This window comes from Xiphophorus maculatus, chromosome 4 (genome assembly GCF_002775205.1).
Source record: "Xiphophorus maculatus strain JP 163 A chromosome 4, X_maculatus-5.0-male, whole genome shotgun sequence".
In the NCBI taxonomy this organism is placed as follows: domain Eukaryota; kingdom Metazoa; phylum Chordata; class Actinopteri; order Cyprinodontiformes; family Poeciliidae; genus Xiphophorus; species Xiphophorus maculatus.
In genome coordinates this window covers 12187337-12209254 of record NC_036446.1, presented here as the reverse complement: position 1 = coordinate 12209254, position 21918 = coordinate 12187337, and the positions used below count along the sequence as shown (strand labels likewise).

The window sequence follows — 21918 nt, the reverse complement described above, 5'->3', positions numbered from 1 at the left end:
TTTTTTTTTTGCCATACCATAGAAATAATAAATATTCATTACATTGAAGTAATCCAAACAAATTGTGTTAAGATAAACAATCTTCCTGTTTAAATTAAATTAAATGCTTAAACACATTATACAAAGAAAGATACAAAAAAAAATCTCTAAAAAATGTCCATGTGAAGTTTTCTGGTATTTAGCAAATAGAAATAATTTTGGTAATTCTAACTGACCTAAAACAAGAAAAATTTAGTCTGATTTAACTTCAGACAGTGAGAAAATTTTTTGTAAATGTGTAAATGTTTTCCATATGTAGGCTTTAAATCAAATATTAGATTCCAAAACACCTAAAGTGAAAGTCGCTCAGCACTGAGTACGCCTCACCTCTTTTCTCTCTATCTCTCTCTGCCTCTCCTCCTCCCTCTGACGCTCCAGTTCCCTCTGTCGCTCCAGTTCCCTCTGTCGCTCCAGTTCCCTCTGACGCTCCAGTTCCCTCTGTCGCTCCAGTTCCCTCTGTCGCTCCAGTTCCCTCTGACGCTCCAGTTCCCTCTGACGCTCCAGTTCAATCTGACGCTCCAGTTCCCTCTGACGCTCCAGTTCCCTCTGACGCTCCAGTTCCCTCTGTCGCTCCAGTTCCCTCTGTCGCTCCAGCCTTTGCTCCTCTTCCTTCCTCCTCCGCTCCTCCGCCTCGCGGGCCTCCCTCTCCTTCCTCTCGCGCTCCTCCCGTTCTTTCTGAGCGCGCCGCTCCTGCTCCCTCCTCTCCGCCTCCAGCAGAGCCAGTCGTCTTTTCTCCAGCTCGGCATTCCCCTGCTCTATGTTGGCTTTGAACTTATCCTCAAATGACACTGGAATGGAAAATTTAGTTTTTACGTTTATATTTTTAACTCATCGTCAATCTTGCTAATGATTAAAAAAAAAAGATGCTATTGAATGTGAAATAATGAAAAACTAGACTGTGGGAGTACTGACTGTTAGTTTTGGGTTTCTGTGGCGGTTCTGCATCAAGATCGTCAATCATCGCCGAATAGAGGTTAGAGCTGGAGCCATTCATTGCACTCCTGTAACGCAGATTAAAAATAAATGACTACAAAACATCCTTAAATTGGCAACTAGAGTCAGTGTTGTGCCAAAGTTATTCCAAGAATGTTTCCATGTTTTCTAAACCATTCCCAGACATTGTCGTCATACCTCTGTGAGGGCGGTACCAACTCGGTCGGCAGGGTGAGTGGCAGCGGTTGTCCGCTCTTCGCCATGTCAACAAGATGCATAGCCAGAACAAACTCCTCCACGTTCAACTTTCCATCCTTATTCACATCAGACAAAGTCCTGCAGTCGTAACAAATCAGCAATTAAAGTTTTCACACAAATGTAACAAGAATATTACGCATTTTCCAACTAGAGTATCATTTCATAGCACAATGAAGTAACCTTCAATTGCTATAAAAAGGCTATTAATATTAATTATAACTTACAGTAAAATATAAATTCTACTTGGTAATTTAATGTCTTGAAATTGGGCCCCTATCTCTTTAAGAAACTCCCGATCTTTCCAACATCATCGCAACATGGCTCCTCTATTAACCCTTTAACAGTGATTTTGGGACTATAAGTAGGTCGTATATTGTTACAGTTCCACCAGGTGTTGGCTAATTGTTGCTGGCTAGTCTGAAGGAGCTAAGTGGGGGAATAGCAGGGGAATGATGCTCTGTGAGGCAGAAGCTTGTAGACTGCAACTCTGAGGAGGAGCTGCGTCTCAAAGGTGGGGCTTGGTCCACCCAGGCATTTTGAACAGCTGAATGGTTGCCATGGAGATTAAAGGATTTCTCAAACATGCATAAAAAACTCAAAGCAACACTCCAGGTATGTTTTTGATGAGGAAATAACATTATAACATGATGTAAAGACCATATTACATAATAAAGGGTGGAGAATTTAAAACATATGTCAAAACTAATGTCCTATTTCCAATAAATGGTTGTGGACTTTTGGAAGTTTAAAAAGTCTAAATTGCGTTAGACCAAAGAATAATTGTGATTTGCTTTAGATTTACATATACAATATATATGATCTATAATCAATCCACCAAGTTGAGAAATAAAACGTCAGGAGAAGAGGTTTTTAAATATTATGATCTGACTGTGAAACAGCCTTTTTATGGAGAAGCTGCTGGAATTGTTCAACATTTTCTATTTTATTTGAGTATTTTTATATATTGTCTTTTTGTTTTTAAGGTCTAATATTTTCTCTGGTGTTTATTAATTTGGATGCTAAATAATGCTTTTATTTTTATTCTCATCTAATCTTTTATTTTCAGTAAACATAGTATTTTCTTCCTATTTTTGTCCTGTCATTTAGTCTGTGGTTTTAACATATTCGGGGCTTTAAACTTTCCACAACTTTCTGGTGTTCTCATGATACTTTGTTCACCAACATTCTCTGAGGTTTTCTCAGAGCATAAATATTTATACTGATATTAATTTACACCCAAATGGACTCTGTTTACTATAAACTGAGGAAAAATATTTGGCCTGAATTGTTTTAGGGGTATTAGAGTAAAGGGCGCTTTTAACCAAGCCTTGTATAATTTTTATTCCACTTCACAATTATGAACTACTAGGTGTGTCTGTGCCACGTGTAATCTCATAAAATACGTTGACATTTGTGACTTTAACATGAAAAGTGTGAAACAGTTTAAGCTGCATGGATCATTTTGCAAAGACTGGATATGAATGAGAAGAAGATCATTTTTCTCTTTGACTGGAGACAAATGTTCTCACCAGATGGAGGCCAGCTGTGTCTGTGTCAGCATCGTAGTTGCCATGGCGTTTCTCACCTGTTGACCTGGAAACATGAATGAAAAAATGTCATGGTGGTTTGTGCAGCACAGATAGGCTGCTGATGAAGGATGAGTACGCATGAGATCCAGAGCAGTAAGCATCTGTTTTAACTAAATCACAAAAAAACAGCAAACAGTTTGACCTCAGATGTTTCTGTCAGATAAAAGAAACAAAGACTGTAAATGAATGTAACAGCTTGGGTGGAGCAATGCAAAAAAAGCCACTTTTTTTGCATGTAACTTGTCTTACATGTCTGACTGCATTGATCTGGAAAACATATGTAAATGTGGCTGGAGGAAAAGAGTGAGAACGTGTTTACATGTACTTTTGTCATTTCAATAAACCATTTGTTTTTATAGAAACAGGTTTGGTGAGACCTTTAAAGAAAGACATTAAATGCTCACCATTTAGGTTGAGAAATCTGCCCTGTGTTTAAACACACCCATAAGTACACCCACAACTTCCTGTGATAAAGTCACCAGTGATCACTCTTCAAGGAGATCCGCAACTACAGTTTTCTAATGCTGCAGGATTCAGCCATCCAGCTGGATGCCATGTTTTTGAGTTAAAAATTGTTTAAAGCTGACAGGAAATTTGAAAACATCACTTGATAGTTATGCATTTTTGGAAGACTGGAAGATTAATACTTAAACATCAACTATGAAGTTTTAAAAACAGGCAGCAATAATAAAAAAAACTAAGATAAATTAACAATGTTAAGCCTGGTGGGGACACAAGCAAAACCTGATGGCCCGCCAGGCTTATGATACACTGAGAGAAACCCTGTTTCACACCAAACGCGTTTTGAGTGTCAGAAGCGTCTGGTTTACATTCAAAGAATATGTGGAGGCGTTTCAGGGGAGCGTTTCGCACATCCGATGTGTCCAACGTTGGAGTTGGAAAATCTGAACTTCCACTGCTTGTAGTTTTGCAATTTCCTACATGATAAAACTTTGGAAGATAAACTAATTGTCGCTGTTTGCCCTCGCCCTGTAATCTACGAGCTACAAGCTATGACTACAGAGACAGGAATAGAAAGGACCTGACTTGGAAGAAGATCAGCAAGGAAGTTGGAATGTTGAATAAGTTATAACTTTTACTATTTGAAAATATTCCCCTGTATTTCAGCTATCCAAATTCGTCCAGTTAAATAAAAGTATTTATTTAGACGAAACATGCATGACGGTGGAAGAGTTTGAGGGACACGTATGCCAAGGAGACTCCTCTCAACGCCACCTAGAGCGGTTTTGACGCGTCTGACATCTAGAGCAAAATGTCAAGTGTCTGACTTCAAAGTGCAGATGCGTCGAACTTGAAGCATCGGACGCGTTTTTGACGAGCGAAACACGTTCAGTGTGAACGCAGCATAACGGCGCCATATTTTTTTAACGACAGATGAAAAACACAACACACCTGTAAGGTAGCCAACCATCTGTGTATCCAAGATGTTGAAGTGCTGCCTGTACTTCAGTCTGGAGGGATGCGGCACAGCCCAGTCACTGGGAACAGCAGCCATGGGAGAGGAGGCAGAACTGAAAGATTTACACACCATAAGAAACGGAAAACAAACAATGCATCAGCTCTACGTTTAGGTTTCTGTGTGTTTTACCTTCCAAATCCCAGATCCAGCAGAGAAGAGGAAAGTCCTCCCGGAGAGGCATAGGAAGTTCCAAGAGGCAAGCCTAAAGAACACATTTATTTATGAGGGGCCGTTTAGGACAAAATTTACGTTTTGTCTCTCACACACTACCAAAAAGTCTCGCATACTCCAAAAAAGTAGCCACGCACACTCCAAAAATTTACGTTTTGTCTCTCACACACTACCAAAAAGTCTCGCATACTCCAAAAAAGTAGCCACGCACACTCCAAAAAATTACGTTTTGTCTCTCACACACTACCAAAAAGTCTCGCATACTCCAAAAAAATAGCCACGCACACTCCAAAAAATTACGTTTTGTCTCTCACACACTACCAAAAAGTCTCGCATACTCCAAAAAAGTAGCCACGCACACTCCAAAAAAATACGTTTTGTCTCTCACACACTACCAAAAACTCACGCATACTCAAAAAAATAGCCACGCACACTCAAAAATTACTCACGCACATTCAAAAAATACTCAAATTGCGTATACACACACTACTAAAATGTCACACACACACACACAAACGTTAACTTTCTCGCTCACATACACTACTACCAGCTCGCTCACATACACTACTACCAGCTCGCGCACATACACTACTACCAGCTCGCGCACATACACTACTACCAGCTCGCGCACATACACACAAACGTTAACTTTCTCGCTCACATACAGACGTTTATCTCTCACATACACAAGACTAAAGTTGAACACACACACAGTACTAAGACTCGTTTTATGTATGTGTGAGAGCGAAACTTTTTATGAATGTGTGAGAGCCAGACTCTTTTTGAATGTGTGAGAGCGAGACTTTTTTTGAATGTGTGAGAGTTGTCACGGAAGAGGCGGGGCATAATTTTTGGATCAAACTGCGCATGCGTAGATCCTAAACTATAAGTTTCGATTGTTGACTCACTGTATGTTCTATTACTTAGTATATTTGTGCTTTTAAATATATATAGAACGTTTAACTTTCTTGTAGATTAAATGTGCTATAGAATGGCAGCTGCCTGACCAATTCTCTCTCGTTTCGAATTAGAGTTAGCCATGTTCGGTATAGCAAACTCTTTCTTCTTCGGCACTAGTTGGCGCCGGTTAATAATTCCTGTAATACTGGCACCCAGTGGACAGATTGTACTACAGCAATTTTGCTATTTTTAATCAATCAATCAGATTCATTTATTTCTATAGCACATTTAATCTACAAGAAAGTTAAACGTTCTATATATATTTAAAAGCACAAATATACTAAGTAATAGAACATACAGTGAGTCAACAATCGAAACTTATAGTTTAGGATCTACGCATGCGCAGTTTGATCCAAAAATTATGCCCCGCCTCTTCCGTGACAACTCTCACACATTCAAAAAGAGTGTCGCTCTCACACATTCAAAAAGAGTCTGGCTCTCACACATTCAAAAAGAGTCTGGCTCTCACACATTCATAAAAAGTCTCGCTCTCACACATACATAAAACGAGTCTTAGTACTGTGTGTGTGTTCAACTTTAGTCTTGTGTATGTGAGAGATAAACGTCTGTATGTGAGCGAGAAAGTTAACGTTTGTGTGTATGTGCGCGAGCTGGTAGTAGTGTATGTGAGCGAGCTGGTAGTAGTGTATGTGAGCGAGCTGGTAGTAGTGTATGTGAGCGAGCTGATAGTAGTGTATGTGAGCGAGAAAGTTAACGTTTGTGAATGTGCGAGCTGTTAGTACAGTGTATGTGAGCGAGAAAGTTAACGTTTGTGTGTGTGTGTGTGTGTGACATTTTAGTAGTGTGTGTATACGCAATTTGAGTATTTTTTGAATGTGCGTGAGTAATTTTTGAGTGTGCGTGGCTATTTTTTTGAGTATGCGTGAGTTTTTGGTAGTGTGTGAGAGACAAAACGTAATTTTTTGGAGTGTGCGTGGCTATTTTTTTGGAGTATGCGAGACTTTTTGGTAGTGTGTGAGAGACAAAACGTAATTTTTTGGAGTGTGCGTGGCTACTTTTTTGGAGTATGCGAGACTTTTTGGTAGTGTGTGAGAGACAAAACGTAAATTTTGTCCTAAACGGCCCCTCATATTTATTCATTATCCACATTTATTAGGTTTTTTTTATTACATTCAAACACTTGGAAACTGGTATTAAAATGCCAGCTCTTCTACTTTTTTTTCTAGATATTTCAAACAGTGTAGTGAGATTATTAAATTGAAAAGGAATTATCTTTATCTAGTTAATTATTGGCGTTGCAGCATCTGAACCCTTGAGCAGCAGGTCTGATGTTTTGATTATTTACCTTTGGTTTTGAGCTCCAAGTCTTTGATAATCTGCAGCTCCCCCTACTTAAATCTATCAGGTGTGTAAACTGTAATACCAAACATTATCACCAATAAAACAAAACAAAACAAAACAAAAACTAAGGGTTCTGATAACTACACGTTTCTTCATAAATGCACAAAGAAAGAAACAGAGGTTAATGTAGCAACAAATCACACACCGGTGTTCAAACCTCCAGCAAGCATCGGCTGGAGCATTCCCATGGTGCCGTTGGGCAACCCTGTGTTCCCCACCGTGGGCATCAGAGGCCTGGTGGCGGTGGAGGCAATTAGTGGGTTCATCCCTGCTGATGTGGGAACCATCGGGCTGAGGCCGGTCATTGGTGTCAAAGGCGAGAGTCCAGGGGACGCCATGGAGAGAGGGGTCAACATGGCGAAGTTTGATCCTCCCATCATGGGCACAGAACCAAGACCTGCAGCAAACCATCAAACGTTTACGTCCAACAAGTCAAATACTTGGTGTGAGGGCTGAAATTGATAATTGTTCTGGGGTGGGCTGTGGTGGGGCAGAGGCAAAGCACGACCCATATATTGAGGCCATAATCCTCGTGGTGGTGGTCGCAGGCTCGACTCCCGGGCTGGCGACATTTGCCGCATGTCTTCCCTCTCTCTCATTACCCTCTTTCCTGTCTAACTACTTTCAAATAAAGGCCACAAGAGCCAACAAAACCTTAAAAAAAGGATTGTTCTATTGATTATTCAGATGAGTAATTGATTGTGTAAAAAAGAAAAATTGGCATTTTTTTAAATTTAAGTACTTAAATTTATAAATTCAGTAAAATGTATTAATTTTTAGTTTTTAAGTATAAAAACTAAAATTTTATCTATTTTTTAAAAATAGATATCTATTTTTTATCTATTTTTTAAAATAAGGAAAAAAAACATTTTATAGTCAAAAATGAAGTAATTAAAGTAACATTTAGTGAATGATTAATCTTTTATAGCAAAAAAATGCATCTGCAGCTAAAAAAATACTTCTAACATGTGAAAAGTTCAGTTCTTCCTGCTTGACTTATGAATAGAGTGCATGGCTGATCTATTGATTATTTTTTAATTGACTAATTAATAATTAAATATGAAAAGGTGCTTAACACTTTTTTTTACAGAACCAGGTGAAGCTAAAATTCCCAGTAGATTAATTTTGGGTAAAACATATTTACCACAAAGAAGGTTTTATTTTTTCTTAAATACAAAATATACGATATTTTTGTACTGTTTCATCTTAATTAACACTCTTAGGGTGTTGATGTTACAGCAAATGGCCTTTTTTGAGTCCAGACACTCCAGTTAACAATTAGTTGACGATTATTTCAATAATTGACCCATCACAGTTACTACAATTAGTCATTTAAGCCCTTCTTAATTTCCAAAACAAACTTTTAAATTTAAGAAATGCACTTTAAATGGTAAATCATTAATAGCGACGCCGTACCGTAGGCCGGGTTGGGCATGGCTGAGGCAGGAGCCGACACTGGAGGCTGCTTCATGATGATCGGCAGCGTTGATGGAAGCTGCGTGCCCTGAAGTTTGAGCTTTATGAGCTTCATAGCGATGGAAAACTCCAACCTGTCCATCTTCCCATCCCGATTCAAGTCGGCCAGAGCCCTGAGAGACAAAAAAGAAAACACACCATAAAATCAAACAACCGTGCCTCATGATTACAGTGTATTATCCAATTCTGCCAGTGGGTCAATATTTATGTTTTGTACCAAATCTCAGCCAGAACAGAGGGAGGGAGTCCTGACTGGAGGAAGAACTTCCTGGCTTGTTCTCCTACAGGAAACAACAATAAAAACATTTTAAACTGGGAGAAATAATGATGGACATCAGGCATCAGAGTGTCTTAATGTGTGAACCTGAGATGAATCCCATCGACGGGGACAGAGTGTCGAACTTCTGGTCATGTTTGTCCCTCTCCTCTTGGGAGATCGCCCAAACAGCAGAACCACCTGCAGTCACATACAATTTGATAAGTTTTAAATAATCAAACATGGCCGACAAATCTAATAAAACAGGAGCATCATAATAAATCAGAATAGTGTTGAAAAGTTCATTTATTTGAGTAAAACAAAAAGAAGAAAAAAGGAAAACAAGAAAAAAGAAAAAGAAAAATTAAAAAAGAAAATAAGAAAAAGGGGAAAGGGAAAAAGGAGAGAAAGAAAAGAAAACAAGAAAAAACTAAGAAAAAAGAAAAAAAAATTATAAAAGAAAAATGGAAAAAGGGGAAAAATAGGAAAAGAAACAACAGAAGAAAGAAAAAAGAGAAAAGAAATAGGGGGGCAAATTAAAAAGGGAAAACAGACAAAAAAAAGAAAAGCAGAAAAGAAAAAGGAAAGAACAAAAGCAAACAGACGGTGCTCCCATGGGAGCATAGATAAGGAGGAACACAAAAGCCGACATCAGCAGTAGTGAGGAGTTGAGAATGTACTGGTTTATTGACGAACTGATAACGAAGCGCTCACAAGTCGATTCCTTTAATTATTATTTACAGAAACAAGGGCGGCTAAACAAGACTCAGTGGTTTAGTAGGAAAACAAGCATTAGTTCAAACTTAAATATGCCATCAAGAAAAAATACTTAAAGTAGAGCTGAAAAATAAAATAAAAGAGCTGACAGTGTGTTGGCCTCAGCACAACTGCAGAACAATGTTTCTTTGCAAACCAACACACTCGCTCATTTACCCCTCCCTCACTCACACACACACACAAACACCCACACACACTGCAGAGGTCTTACCATTCATATTTGCAAGGGGGGAACTCCCAGTGGCGTCCTCAGCTACAGCTCACGGCCATCTGCAAAGCACAAAGTCACAGTCCATCAGTCAGACCTGCAGCTGCCCCAGCAGCGCCAGGACCGAGGGAGGGCGAGGAGCCACACACAGAGGAAGAGCAGAGCGATTCTGATCACTCAGCGGTCGTAAACAGGCTTCTCCTGCGCACTTCAATCAGGGAACATTGGCGAAGACCCAAACCCTTCAGATGCTTCACTATTCTCCACACAGAGAGAAACGCTTCACAACCAAAATGCAAGAAATAATAATAATATACAACTCTGGAAAAATGAATATGCCACCTAAAATGATCAGTTCTCTGGTTTTACTCTTTATTGGTTTATGTATGACTAAAATGAACATTGTTCTTTTATTCTATGAATTACTGACAACATCTCTCTGAAATTCCAAGCAACAATTTAGTTTTTATTTACCGACACTGAGAAATGGTCAAAATAAGGAAAAAGATGCAGCGCATTCACACCTCAAATAATGCAAAGAAAACAGACGCTCAAGTCTTTCTGCACAGCTCAGCTTCCTGTCCGATGCCAAACAGCGATAAACATTTCCTCATTAAACATCAGTCAAAAAAGTTGATGTTCCCAGACAAGAAAAGCAATATTGAAGGAGATATATTAATATTTAAGCACAGGAGGGAAGCAGATATTACAGACCAATAAATGATTTCAGTACTCTACTGCTGCACGAGTTATTTGCTAATTAGAGGAAACATAATAAGGGTGAAAGTGAAGCCTGTGGTCTGGTTGTTACTCTCATAAGGGCAGAAAACAGCGAGGAGGGACCGGCCCGCTGCCTGCCATCTGTCTCTTATCCATCTCCACATCACTCTGTAGCCGATCCTCCTCTCATTGAGTCCAATAAACTGTCCTTCCATTCTTAACTTTATTATTTTGTCCATTCAGCCTTTATTTTCACTTTTTACTTCTTTAATTTCATGGCTAAAAGGTTCATCTGAATTTCTCAGCACATAAAAGGGTACTGGTAGACGCCACAATGATACTAATTTCACAAAAAGGTTAATGTACATTTATCAGTCCATCAAGTTTATTTGTAAAGCACATTTCAGCAACAAGGCAGTTCAAAGTTATTTCTTCACATCATAAAAACACTAAAATACAAAATCAGAGAACACAGTCAACTACTGAAGCATTACATTTTGCCAAGTGCCATCATTACATATCAAAATGTTTAGTAGTTTTATTGATTATGGTTCAAGGGTAACTCTAAACAGATGGGCTTTCAGTCTATCATTGGCCTGTGACCTTTACAATCCTAAGAACCATATTACCAAATTAAAACTTGTTCAGAACCACATATTTAAATTATTTTGATAAAAGGCTACTTTGGGAAAAATTTAACTTTAAAGGTCCACATTTTAGTTCTGTTTTTGAGTTTCAGAATAAAGATTTATAAATATAGGAAGGTTGATATCTTTCTTTCTGTGGAAATTGATGAAATAAAAAAGCACATTATTTCCAACTTAATTACAAATAAAGTAGAACTTAAAATAATATAACTGGTATTTTTAGTGTCATTCTGTCATAGAAAATCCACTTATTACGTGAAAAACTGATTGAACCAGAATTTGGTATTAATATTTATACTTAGAAACATTAGTTGATTCTTTATCATTTAAGTCAGAGTTATTAAGAGCCATCGTGGGTTATTCAAAGAGCCACTTGTGGCTCCGGAGCCGCAGGTTGAAGACCCCCGGTCTAGATTTAAAAGAACTCTGTGTTTCGGATGTTTTACAATTTTCCAGGAGTTTATTCCAGTTTGTTTTAGCCTGTAGCAATAAATAATAAATCAACCCTTATATTGTGAAACCTAATAAATAAATTGATGCTGTAAAGCACAGGTGTCAAACTCCAGTCCTCAAGGGCCGCTGTCCTGCAGTTTTTAGATGCGCCACAGGTACAAAACACTGGAGTGAAATGGCTTAATTACCTCCTCCTTGTGTAGATCAGTTCTCCAGAGCCTTAATGACCTAATTATTCTATTCAGGTGGTGCAGCAGAGGTGCATCTAAAAGCTGCAGGACATCGAGGACTGGAGTTTGACACCCCTGCTGTAAGCATGCTTGAAAAACAAAATGGTGGACCTTGGGCTTGATGACATCACTCTGAACTATGGAGTGTGTTGCTTGGCAACAAATTTCAAGAAAGGAGAAAAATAATAATTTACATAAACAAACTTTTATTTTCTCTTTTTCTTTGTTTATGTATAATTATTATTTTCCTCTTATGTATTTGTATGGGGTTATTTTTAGAAAACATATTCCTACAGATCGGCTCAGATCTTAAACTTTTGAAACAAACTTTCTGTAATTTAAATTTGTAAATGTAATTTAATTTTTTTCTGTAACTGCAAACTGGTCAAGGAATTGAAGTTAAGCATCCAGCCATAACCTAAACCAAACTTTTACCTAGTTTGATCATTCAATCCTAAAATGAAGTCATAAACAGAAAAAATTAATTTAAAAAAAATCAATAACTCTGTGCCTGTGGTGACAATTATTTGGCTGCATGTTACAAAAACCTCCAGCACAAAGGTTTCCACTCAAGTTTTACTCCTTTTGTAAAATAAATACAACACAGTTTATCCCCACAATTTGTGTTTGACTGACAGATATGATGCTCATGTGGTGTGTGAAAGGAGGTAAGAGGTTGTATCTGTATGCATCCCAACTATAAAACTACTGAATCAATAAAGAGCTCATAAAGTGGACAACTGGCAGTCTGGCACTAATGGAAAACTGCAGCCAGTTCGTTAATGAGCAGCAAGCTGCACAGCAGACAAGCAGAACTGAAATTCCCAGAAAAGTCATTCATTTAATTATTTTATGTAAAATGGGTCAATGTGCATCAATCACTGTCAGGTAAACTGCAAACCTGGCAGATGAAAGATATGACGACAAAATGGAAAGATTACGTCATTTAGGTGATGCAATAATTCAAATGTGAAATAATTCATCTATAAAGTTTTGCAGCTAAATTGCTCCTAAAGCAAACTACATTTTCATTCTTACTCCTAAATCAGGTCTTCTTCCTGATTCTTGAATATCTGCAACTCCATTTATAGACATTGAAAAAAACATTCTTCAGGACACAAACTTCAAGAAAGTCATTAATAAACTGATAAAAAATAAATAAAATAAAAAATCAGAGGGTCAACTGTAGAGCCTTGAGGTACTACAACATTATTGCCAACAATTATAGAAAATGTCAACTATGCTAGCAAAACGTTTCTGATACGCAGATATAATGTCATACATTTTTTCCATCAGATACAACTAGGCCTGTCACAATAACAAATTTTAAATGGTCCCAGAGGTTATTGCAATAAACGATAATATTGTTTTCAAACTATTTTGTAGTAATATAACGCATCATAATAATGCAAGAAAACATCCTCAAATTTCAATACACTTTAAATTCTGAAGAACATTTAACACAGGAACTGGGAAGACATTTTAAATATCCAAGACAAATAAAACAAAAGAACAAAAACGCAAAAATTTATTATGAAGTCTCAGTAAACATATTTGTCCTTCAAAACTGCAAACAAACAAACAATGCTTAGCCTGGTGGGGGAGCAAGCAAAGCCTGGCAGCCTGCCAGGCTTATAATACATCCTGGGAAACCCTGATGACTTTGCAATAAGGACCTTGTGGTTAATGGATAATATTACATAACAACCAGTGTGCTCTTCTCCACTGTTTGACACCAGATTTAAACATGACTACAATAAAATTAACAAGTTTTGGATTTTCTCCAACCAACTGCAGCCTCCTACGGTTGAAAAGTCTCTCTGATATCAGGTAGCATAAGTCACTGTGTGGGCAGATCTACTAAATCAGCAAGAAGGTCAGGGCAACTAAGATGCTTTTTACTGCTTTATAATCAATATGTTCAAAAACACATTTGATAAAACAAAATGCAAGAGCAAGTATCCATCAAGTACGAGTCTGGAGCATTTTCTGCCTCGCCAAAGCTGAAGTAAACAGAGCTCTGAGGTTTTAGTATTTGGAGTGATCAGTCTTAAGCTGTGAGATTGATGAGCTGATGAGAATCTTACACTGTAGGATTTTTAATGAATCACTAAGACTGTCTGCTTTGAGGTTTTGCGTCTTCCTGACCTACAGAACAGCTGACTTCAGGGGCAGACGCAGCTTTGCAAACCTCATGCAAATACTTTTAGAAACCATCCTGCGCTTTTCCTCTGAGTCTACACTGAGGTCTTGATCTGCTGAATGAGTCACTATTTGCATTACGATAAAGTCAGATGGAATCAGGGCAATGGTCAGCTACTGGAGCTCCACTTTCCATGAAAACCAACTTTCTCTGTACACCAGCAGTGACGCAGTGCATTCTTTCTAATTACACTAAAAACAAACAGCACTGAAGAAAATGTTTATCAGCTGACGGCTACCAAATAGTGAAGCAACGAAGCAGAGTAGTGCAACCTATCCTGATGCAGATTACTAAAGAAATTATGTAAAATTACCAAAAGCAGAATTTACACAGGGCTGCAGTTGAATACATCTGAATGGACTAAATTCTTGTTTACACTGATAAAATGTGTGTTTCTGCACCAGATCCATGTTTGTTTTCAAACACCTTTATTGTTATACGTCTGGATTATACAGGTAGTAAATGTAGGATTATGTCGGTGGATAAAGAGTGGTAATACTAACAAGTATATACATAAATATGTAAAAACAAACAAATGTCAAATGTGCTAAACCCTTTTCATATCCAAGGCTCTTATACTAATCGGTAGACAGTAGCATGTAGCAACTGGCCACTGCAAATCCGCTGTGTGGCTGCTGAACACACCATACTCTGGTGTGTTATTTTTGTCACCGAACTCTCACTCACATTAATAATGTTTGCCTATTTTGTAATCTCCGTGTATCCCCACTGCTCAAATGTAAACCAGAACCAGTTTCAGTACTGCTGTCACGGTTCGGCACATAAATAGAAATATGAATCATGTTGACTCCTAATATGTCATTTATGAAATGGCTCTTGCACAGACATGCGGAGGTGGTGAAGCATTTAAGTGTAGAGCGCTTCCAAATCCCCGAAAAACAATGAAAACTCAGACATTTTCATCAAATAAAATCCCCCCCAAGTCTGAACTTGAAAATTTTTGTCAGAAACTCATAGATGGAAGTGAGAGCGCTGTGCAACATAAATAATCACCTGCCTGGAACGCGGTGCGCTAAATAATAAAACAATTTTACGAAGCTTTGAGGCATGTAATTTTCCACGAGGAATTTTAATAATTGAGGTACTCGAATCATTCAAGGAATCATTACAGCACTAATACGATAACCAGCATTCACAGTTTGACTCAAACGCTGACTGATTGATAGCTAGCATTTTCAGAGAAAAAGTCAGTCAGGTGCAATGTTTTTTTCTGTACCAAAAAAATAAAAAAGCAACAATTGTCTGACAAGTTTAGGAAATATTGAGACTTTATTTTAATGAGGCCAGAGATTAAAACAACTGTTTAATGTTTATTTATTTATTGGCCAAATCTGACCCGCCGTAGCTTTTTATGTGGCCTTCTACACTCCAAATTTCATCAGGACTCAGTCCTTCCAGTTTTTCACAAATCTGCAAAATTCAAGCTAAATCAACAAATCTCCACAATTTTTCTGATTTTACTGCAAATTTTCTAAAAAAATTGGACAAAAACATTGAACTTAAGTGACTACTGCCTCAGCCTTACTTGATTTTATAGTCCATAATTGATACGGATAGTAAAATGTCATATTTAACATCATACATTAGAGCAAATGTCGTAAAAATTCCTAAACATTTTTAAATTGGTACCACAAAATCTACAATTTTGCTTGAAAAAATACAAATAAAATCACAGAATCCTGGAGGAACAGCTATTTATTGATATTTTAATAAGTAGCTGTTCCAATTAGTTTAACTGGTTTTATCAATACATTCTGGCACAACCGGTCCTTTAAGAACACTTTGATATGGACCAAAATGAAAATGTGATGCCCCTGCACTAGTCTTTAAAAAAATAAAGAAGTAGATATTAGTCAAAAATCTGAATAAAGACCTCAGACTTGGAAACTGATCAAGAAAAGCCAGGCAAGTCCATCTTTCATTTTCATATCCCCTCTAAATTAAGCATTATTATACAGAAACTAACTAATAACACAGAAATACTCAACAAATGCCATTGTTAGCTGAAGTTCATCATTAATAAGCGTTTGCATATTTCCTTTAATTCACTGAAAAGATGAAAGTCATTTTTTCCAAAGTCACAGGAAGCTTCTTGGTGAACTTGTGCAGTGGGAGTAAAATAAACACCCCACTTCCTCAGAGTGTGGTCTCAGTCTCTACTTTTGATCTGGTTTCATGGTTAAACCTCTCCTGTATTAGTTCTGCTTCGGACCGGGACGTTTCTGTCTTTAACTCAGTATATACACACAACAGAGAAGTGTTGGATAAATATCTCAGCTGGCTCTGACCTTATCTGCTTCAACAGCAGCAGCAGTGCTGAACATGTAGCTTTCCCTGCTATCTCCCCTTTTTGCTTAATTTGCTTTTTCTCTTTGAGATTTGACCAAGAAAAGTAGAAAAAATAAAAAATCACAGCATTTTACCAGTTTTTTTTTCTTTTTCTCTAACCAAATCTAATAACTTGAGCAAATAAGCAGCCGTTTGTGCTCCACTCCCTCTTAATTAATATTTTCTCAGAAACAAGTACTGTCCAACTGGCTATAGTACTGAAATGAAATTGAAATTCAGCCGCCTCTCACAATGACCTCATAATAATGACATCAGCGTAAACCACAACACTATTTCTGCTTGATGACTTATCCTTCTGAGAGCGTCTCATTTATCTTTTCATGCATTTCAGAGACATAAATTCACCAAAAATCATGATATTTCTCCCCATTAGGCAGAAACCCAGCTGTGGTGTTTGCTAGGCTTGAACTGAGATTTAAAAGATTGGATTAGCTTCACTGTTTGTTCTGCTGGATTCTGTTTTTTTAAGAGGCAAGGCTTGCCCTTCCCTGCTTTGACCCACCCTGATTTGCACATAAACTGAAGAAAGCACTGGGAAAAATTGTATTTTGAACTGGTTTTCCAGCCATTCTGTGGACATGTTGCAATGCTTGATCAACATTATCTCAGGTGCTTTTATTGTGGCAACAAAATTTGAAGATTTCTGAAAAATAAGTTTCTGAGAAGCTCACCAACTATCATAAAGCTAGCAAAAAATTGGACAAAAATATGAGGAAAATGTAGAATATTTAGTTTTTTAGTGGATTTATCCCATAAAGATGATTATTCAACAGATACCTGAGCATTGTCACGTGAAAGCTGTTGATTCAATATCGAGACCCATATAGGCAACAACCAACAACACTGCAACTACTACAGATTATATAAAAAAGTTTTAAATCCAACAAAAAAATCAAGAAATACAATACATTTACGTTGAGTTTGTGAATAGTGGGAATTTTTTATTTTTGACATGTCAAAAGTTTATTGAGTAGGAATAATGAGTATTCGGACCAAACAGCCAGTCAAGAATAAAAACAGATTCAGATGCAAAGCAGATTGATTGGTACATCTTTAATTTTTTAACCGTTTATGTCTTGCTCAAATGAAAATTTTCCAGCCTGTCTCTTTATAGTCAATATGACTTATTTTGGATGGAATATTTTTTCCCAGTTTTTCCATGTTTTAACTGGTTATTTTGGGTTAAACTTTGTCTCAGATTTGGTTGATTTGCGCATTTTAAATCCCTCATTATGTCTTTCAGTGGTTGTTTTGCATTTCCACAGCCTTATGTTTGTGAGATTGTAAACTTGTAGATTATTGCAATATAATGAGTACAAGTGCAAACATAGCAACACATTGCAGTTTGATTTATCTGCTATAAAATAACCAGTCTCTCTGATTGTGGTCTAATATAATAAAAACACTCTAACCACAATGAAAACAACACCAGCAGAAAAGCGAAGTTGGATGTTGAAACATCATACCGGAAGATGAGCAGAGGTTGGTAAAAAAAAAAAAAAAATCAGCTAACGTCTTCAAGTACCTATATAGAAAAAATCCAGCTGTGTTCATGCTTAATTAGACCAACTAAGGTGCAGATTCCTGCAAATATCAAGAAGAATTTCTCTCTTAATTTTAGGATTAACCTATCATTTGTTATTTAAAAAACAATTCTAGCTGAATCCAAACTTATTTCAAGGCAAGACATTACCCTTTGAGCCAATATCGACATTCAATATTAATATTGCTATAAAGGCTGATAACGGATATTTACCAATAAGATTTCTCTACCCACAACCACAGCGCTGACACAGCTTCTCTGCTTCAGTTAAACGCAGATGTTTCGACAGAAGGAGATTTTATTAACTATATAGCTAAAACTCACATAGCTTTGATGGAAAATAAAGAAATGATTAAGAAACAGTTTTATTAAACCCAACTAATACCATCACAATAGCAAACAATAACATCATTATTACATGTTGACGTAATATCATGCAGCCATATTCAAAAACAACTTCATGTTACTTTTATCTGATCTTATTATTATCTTAACCCCAACATCACTCTCTCTCTCTTTCTGGCTTTCAGTCCAACAGAGATTTCAAGTGGAGTGGCAAAACCAAATGAGGTGGATTAGCAGTGCTTGCCAACTGATGGACTCATCCAGGAAATGTTACTGTGAAATATCGTCTCTGCTGCCAGAAAATTGAGCTATTTGCAAAGTATGAAAGAAGCTACGATTCCATTAACCATAAAAATGCACAAATTGAATGAATAAAATTTGCTTAATGGAAACAAGACAGTTGTAGAAAAAAAACATGTTTTTGAATAAAACGTTCTTGCTCTAGGATGAAGTGGTTTCTCAGAGGTTTCAAAACACTTCTTTTGCATAAACCAAGTCACATGACCAACGGTAAAAAAAAAAAAGGATGAAGGAGACAACTAGGCCTGTCGCAATAAACGATAAATCAATTAATCGTACGATAAATTAAAACTATCGACGTCATTTCAATTATCGCCATTATCGTCTCTTCCGGCCTTTTTCTCTTTCTGTTAATGACACTGAATGAAAAAGGGCTCTGCTCCGGTGTTCTCCACTGACTCCTCCCTTCCTCATTTCCTTAGTGTAAAGCCCAGCGCACACTACAGGATCTTAGAGCTGTCGGCGGATTGTCGGCCCATTTTCAAAACCCGAGACCACATATTAGCCGACAGAAATCCTAGCTATAACGGTTCGATCGGGTTCGGTCCTGCCGTGTGGTTTCCAACAATGGGCACAAAATAATGGCTACAAGTCCAGTGAACTAATTTTAAAACCAGGCATTAATCAATGCTTTACTACAATCTACCTGCAATGCATGTGGCTAGTGTCAGCGTAAAGTCCTGACTGAATGAAAATCATTATAACCCGTTTACGTCACGTTAACGAAGAACTGAAAAGTTACCGGGTTTATCAACTGTGGCAGGAATTTCGCTCCAACTCCTCCTCTTGTCATTTCTATATTCTTTGCATGTTGAATAAACATTAATGTTGTTTCCACATATCATCTCCAATGTCCGCTGGACTTCGGGTTGCGCCGTGTCAGCTGTTTGGGATTCCCCTCCGTAATTTCCCTTCAGAAAGCATAGAGGAGAATCCGCGCTTTCTGATTGGCTACCTGTCACATTCAACAGGCTGCGTTAAGGATCCCAGTCGGGGAAAAACCCCTGATTTAGATCGGAGCGGCAACAACGATCTACCATAACACACCACACAATCTTAGAAAGACCAAAGTTCTAAGATTGTTGTTAGTGTGAACTATTGCATCAGGTAGTCGATGTGCCCATCTTTTCCATTTAAATCTAATTATTACTGAAGGGCAACATAATATACAGACTTCATAATCTGCACTCTTTAGGTTGAATGCAGTATTTATTTCCACTTTGGCTTTATGTTGTTTAGTTTTTATCAAGTACATTTTTTGTTAATGGAGACTGAGAATCCATTTTGTTTTTGTTTTTGGTTGTTTTGTTTATTTTGTTTATCAGTTCCAGTGTTTAGTGTTCTTTTGAAAATAAAGTGTATCTATCTTTGGCAGGAAATCACATGCATTATTACGTCATTTCCATTACATCAGTGTAAAAAGGTCTTCAAACAATATTATCGTTTATCGCAATAATTTTTTGAGACAATTAATCGCTCAGCAAAATTTGCTATCGTGACAGGCCTAGAGACAACAGGAAGGATGATGGTTGATAGATGATGAGTTTTAGCACCATGGTTGAATTATGAATGCATATCATTTGGAGTGCACCGATTGCAGTTTTCTGGCGAATCAGTAATTACCAATTTTATAAAGGCCTGACCTGCTGATTCAGATTGTGGGTGATACCAATTTTTTTTTGTATGAAATGTTTCTGAATATAGGAAGAAAATCACTGAGTTGGCAACAGTATGGTGACTATTGTTAACCACAAAAGTGACCTGGAGGACCGGCCTGTCAGTCAAACCTCTCTAACCGGAGAGCAGAAGAGGACAGCGGTTGACTTTAAGACCTTTGCTGAAATAGATAAGATTGGCTTCACATGCAATTAACAGCCAATCTCCCAAAATTAAGGAAAACGGCTGGCCGATAAATCGGTGCACCCTTATGTATCAAGTAATAGTTTACATCCATCGCCGCCATGATTTTTAACAACTTATGGCATGAACCAGCTTATTCACATGTGATTTTAATTTAATTTCTTATTTAATGGAAACACTGCAATTGCAAAGTTGTGTTTCTTTTGGGTTTGTTTTTTTTTTGTTTTTTTTTGCATTAGCAGAATATAGAAAAAGATTTGCGCACATTTGTAATGGAAACACAGCTAGCCACGAGACAGAAACAGTCTTTGGTCAGAGGCCTCTTCAAATTTGCTGCTAGACTGACTGCTACCAGAGTTCCTTAATGCCCACAGCATCACCATCCATAGCAACTCTCTGAAGATAGTTTAATTTCTCTTTAGGATACGTAAAGTATTTTTAAAACTGAAATTAAAAGGCTGTTTTAAACTCTTTTGAAAGTTTTGTTAACATATCTAAAGACTGGGTTTATGTTTATCCTCTCCTGGCTTTGAAAGCTCACAACAGGCTGAATATCAAAGCCAAACCTGCACAGTCACTCTCTACAGACCTCTCCTTTCTGCAGACAATCCGCCAGCCTCTATGTGTCTGTTGATGAACTGATAGAGTTACATTCCCTGATCACTTGTCACCACTCACTGAGACCTACAACCTGTTTGACTAGTTTCAACCGAGAGGAATTTAAGAGACTTTCCGGCAAATCTGCCTTTGCAAACTTTCCAGCAAACAGGCCTGATCTTATAGAAGAAGCCATCCACACCGAACCTGCAAGAGTCCACGAACATATCAAGCTAATGAGAACAGAACTTAGCTAGCTAACCGAACTACAGCTCCAGCCAGTTTGGGGATCAGCAGAGAGGAGATCCATCACTCCCTACAAACATCAATTTTTTTCCAGCACATTTCCTGGAATCAAAAGTTGCGACACAAGCAAACATACCGGGACTATTTATTGCTCAAAGTGTAAATAAAAGTTAAAAGTCATCGTTTTGTTTCTTTACAAAGCTAACATCAAAGTTACAGTCGTGCTTAGACAATCAGTTTAGCTCGAGTACCTTTCTCTCCCACGGTCAAACCAGAGAAAACACCAACTTCCGAGCCGCCTCAAAAGTATCCCTCAACACTTCTGGACGCTTCCTCGAACACGCTGTCAAGTTCACCGTCCACGGAGAGTCGAGGCTGGTGAGTTTTACCCACGCTGGCGAACTCTGGGAACCTGTTGCTGACAGCTCCGTGTGTCACACCAACAACATGGCTGACGACGACGAGTGTTCGCCGGAGGCAGCGGGGCTCAGTTAACGTCCGACCGACCGCGGTGGGAGGAGACGGAGAGAAAGGGAGGGATGCCAGCTCCACAGATGGACACACGGGGGAGAGGACGGGACACGGAGAGACAAAGGACACAGCAGCACAGAAAGGACTGTCGTTTGTTCACGTTAAAGGAGGAATTTACTGATTTTATCGCTACTTTTACAGAGGAAAACTGGCGGCCACAGACAATTTTTAAGGGAGCAGCAAGTTGAAATTATTTTTGGGGGGGGAGGTGGGGACACAACTTAAAAAAAAGAAACAAGTATTAAATAAATTAGATCGATAGATAGATAGATAGATAGATAGATAGATAGATAGATAGATAGATAGATAGATAGATAGATAGATAGATAGATAGATAGATAGATAGATAGATAGATAGATAGAT

The 21918-nt window shown here is 37.9% G+C and overlaps 1 protein-coding gene across 1 annotated transcript in view; it reads right to left on the bottom strand.

Annotated features, from left to right (window-relative positions):
• LOC102234159 (intersectin-2-like) overlaps positions 1-21696 on the bottom strand; it is a 50844-nt gene extending 29148 nt beyond the window's left edge. The window contains exons 1-12 of the mRNA XM_023331805.1: positions 21275-21696; positions 9513-9571; positions 8633-8725; positions 8486-8549; positions 8209-8381; positions 6938-7189; positions 4429-4501; positions 4233-4351; positions 2760-2823; positions 1171-1308; positions 952-1040; positions 367-827 (exon numbers count right to left, since the gene is read on the bottom strand). Of these exons, the coding sequence (XP_023187573.1) occupies positions 367-827; positions 952-1040; positions 1171-1308; positions 2760-2823; positions 4233-4351; positions 4429-4501; positions 6938-7189; positions 8209-8381; positions 8486-8549; positions 8633-8725; positions 9513-9519 (1533 nt within the window). The 5' untranslated portion in view covers positions 9520-9571; positions 21275-21696. The remainder of the gene's footprint in view (positions 1-366; positions 828-951; positions 1041-1170; positions 1309-2759; positions 2824-4232; positions 4352-4428; positions 4502-6937; positions 7190-8208; positions 8382-8485; positions 8550-8632; positions 8726-9512; positions 9572-21274) is intronic.
• Positions 21697-21918: the final 222 nt, after the last annotated feature.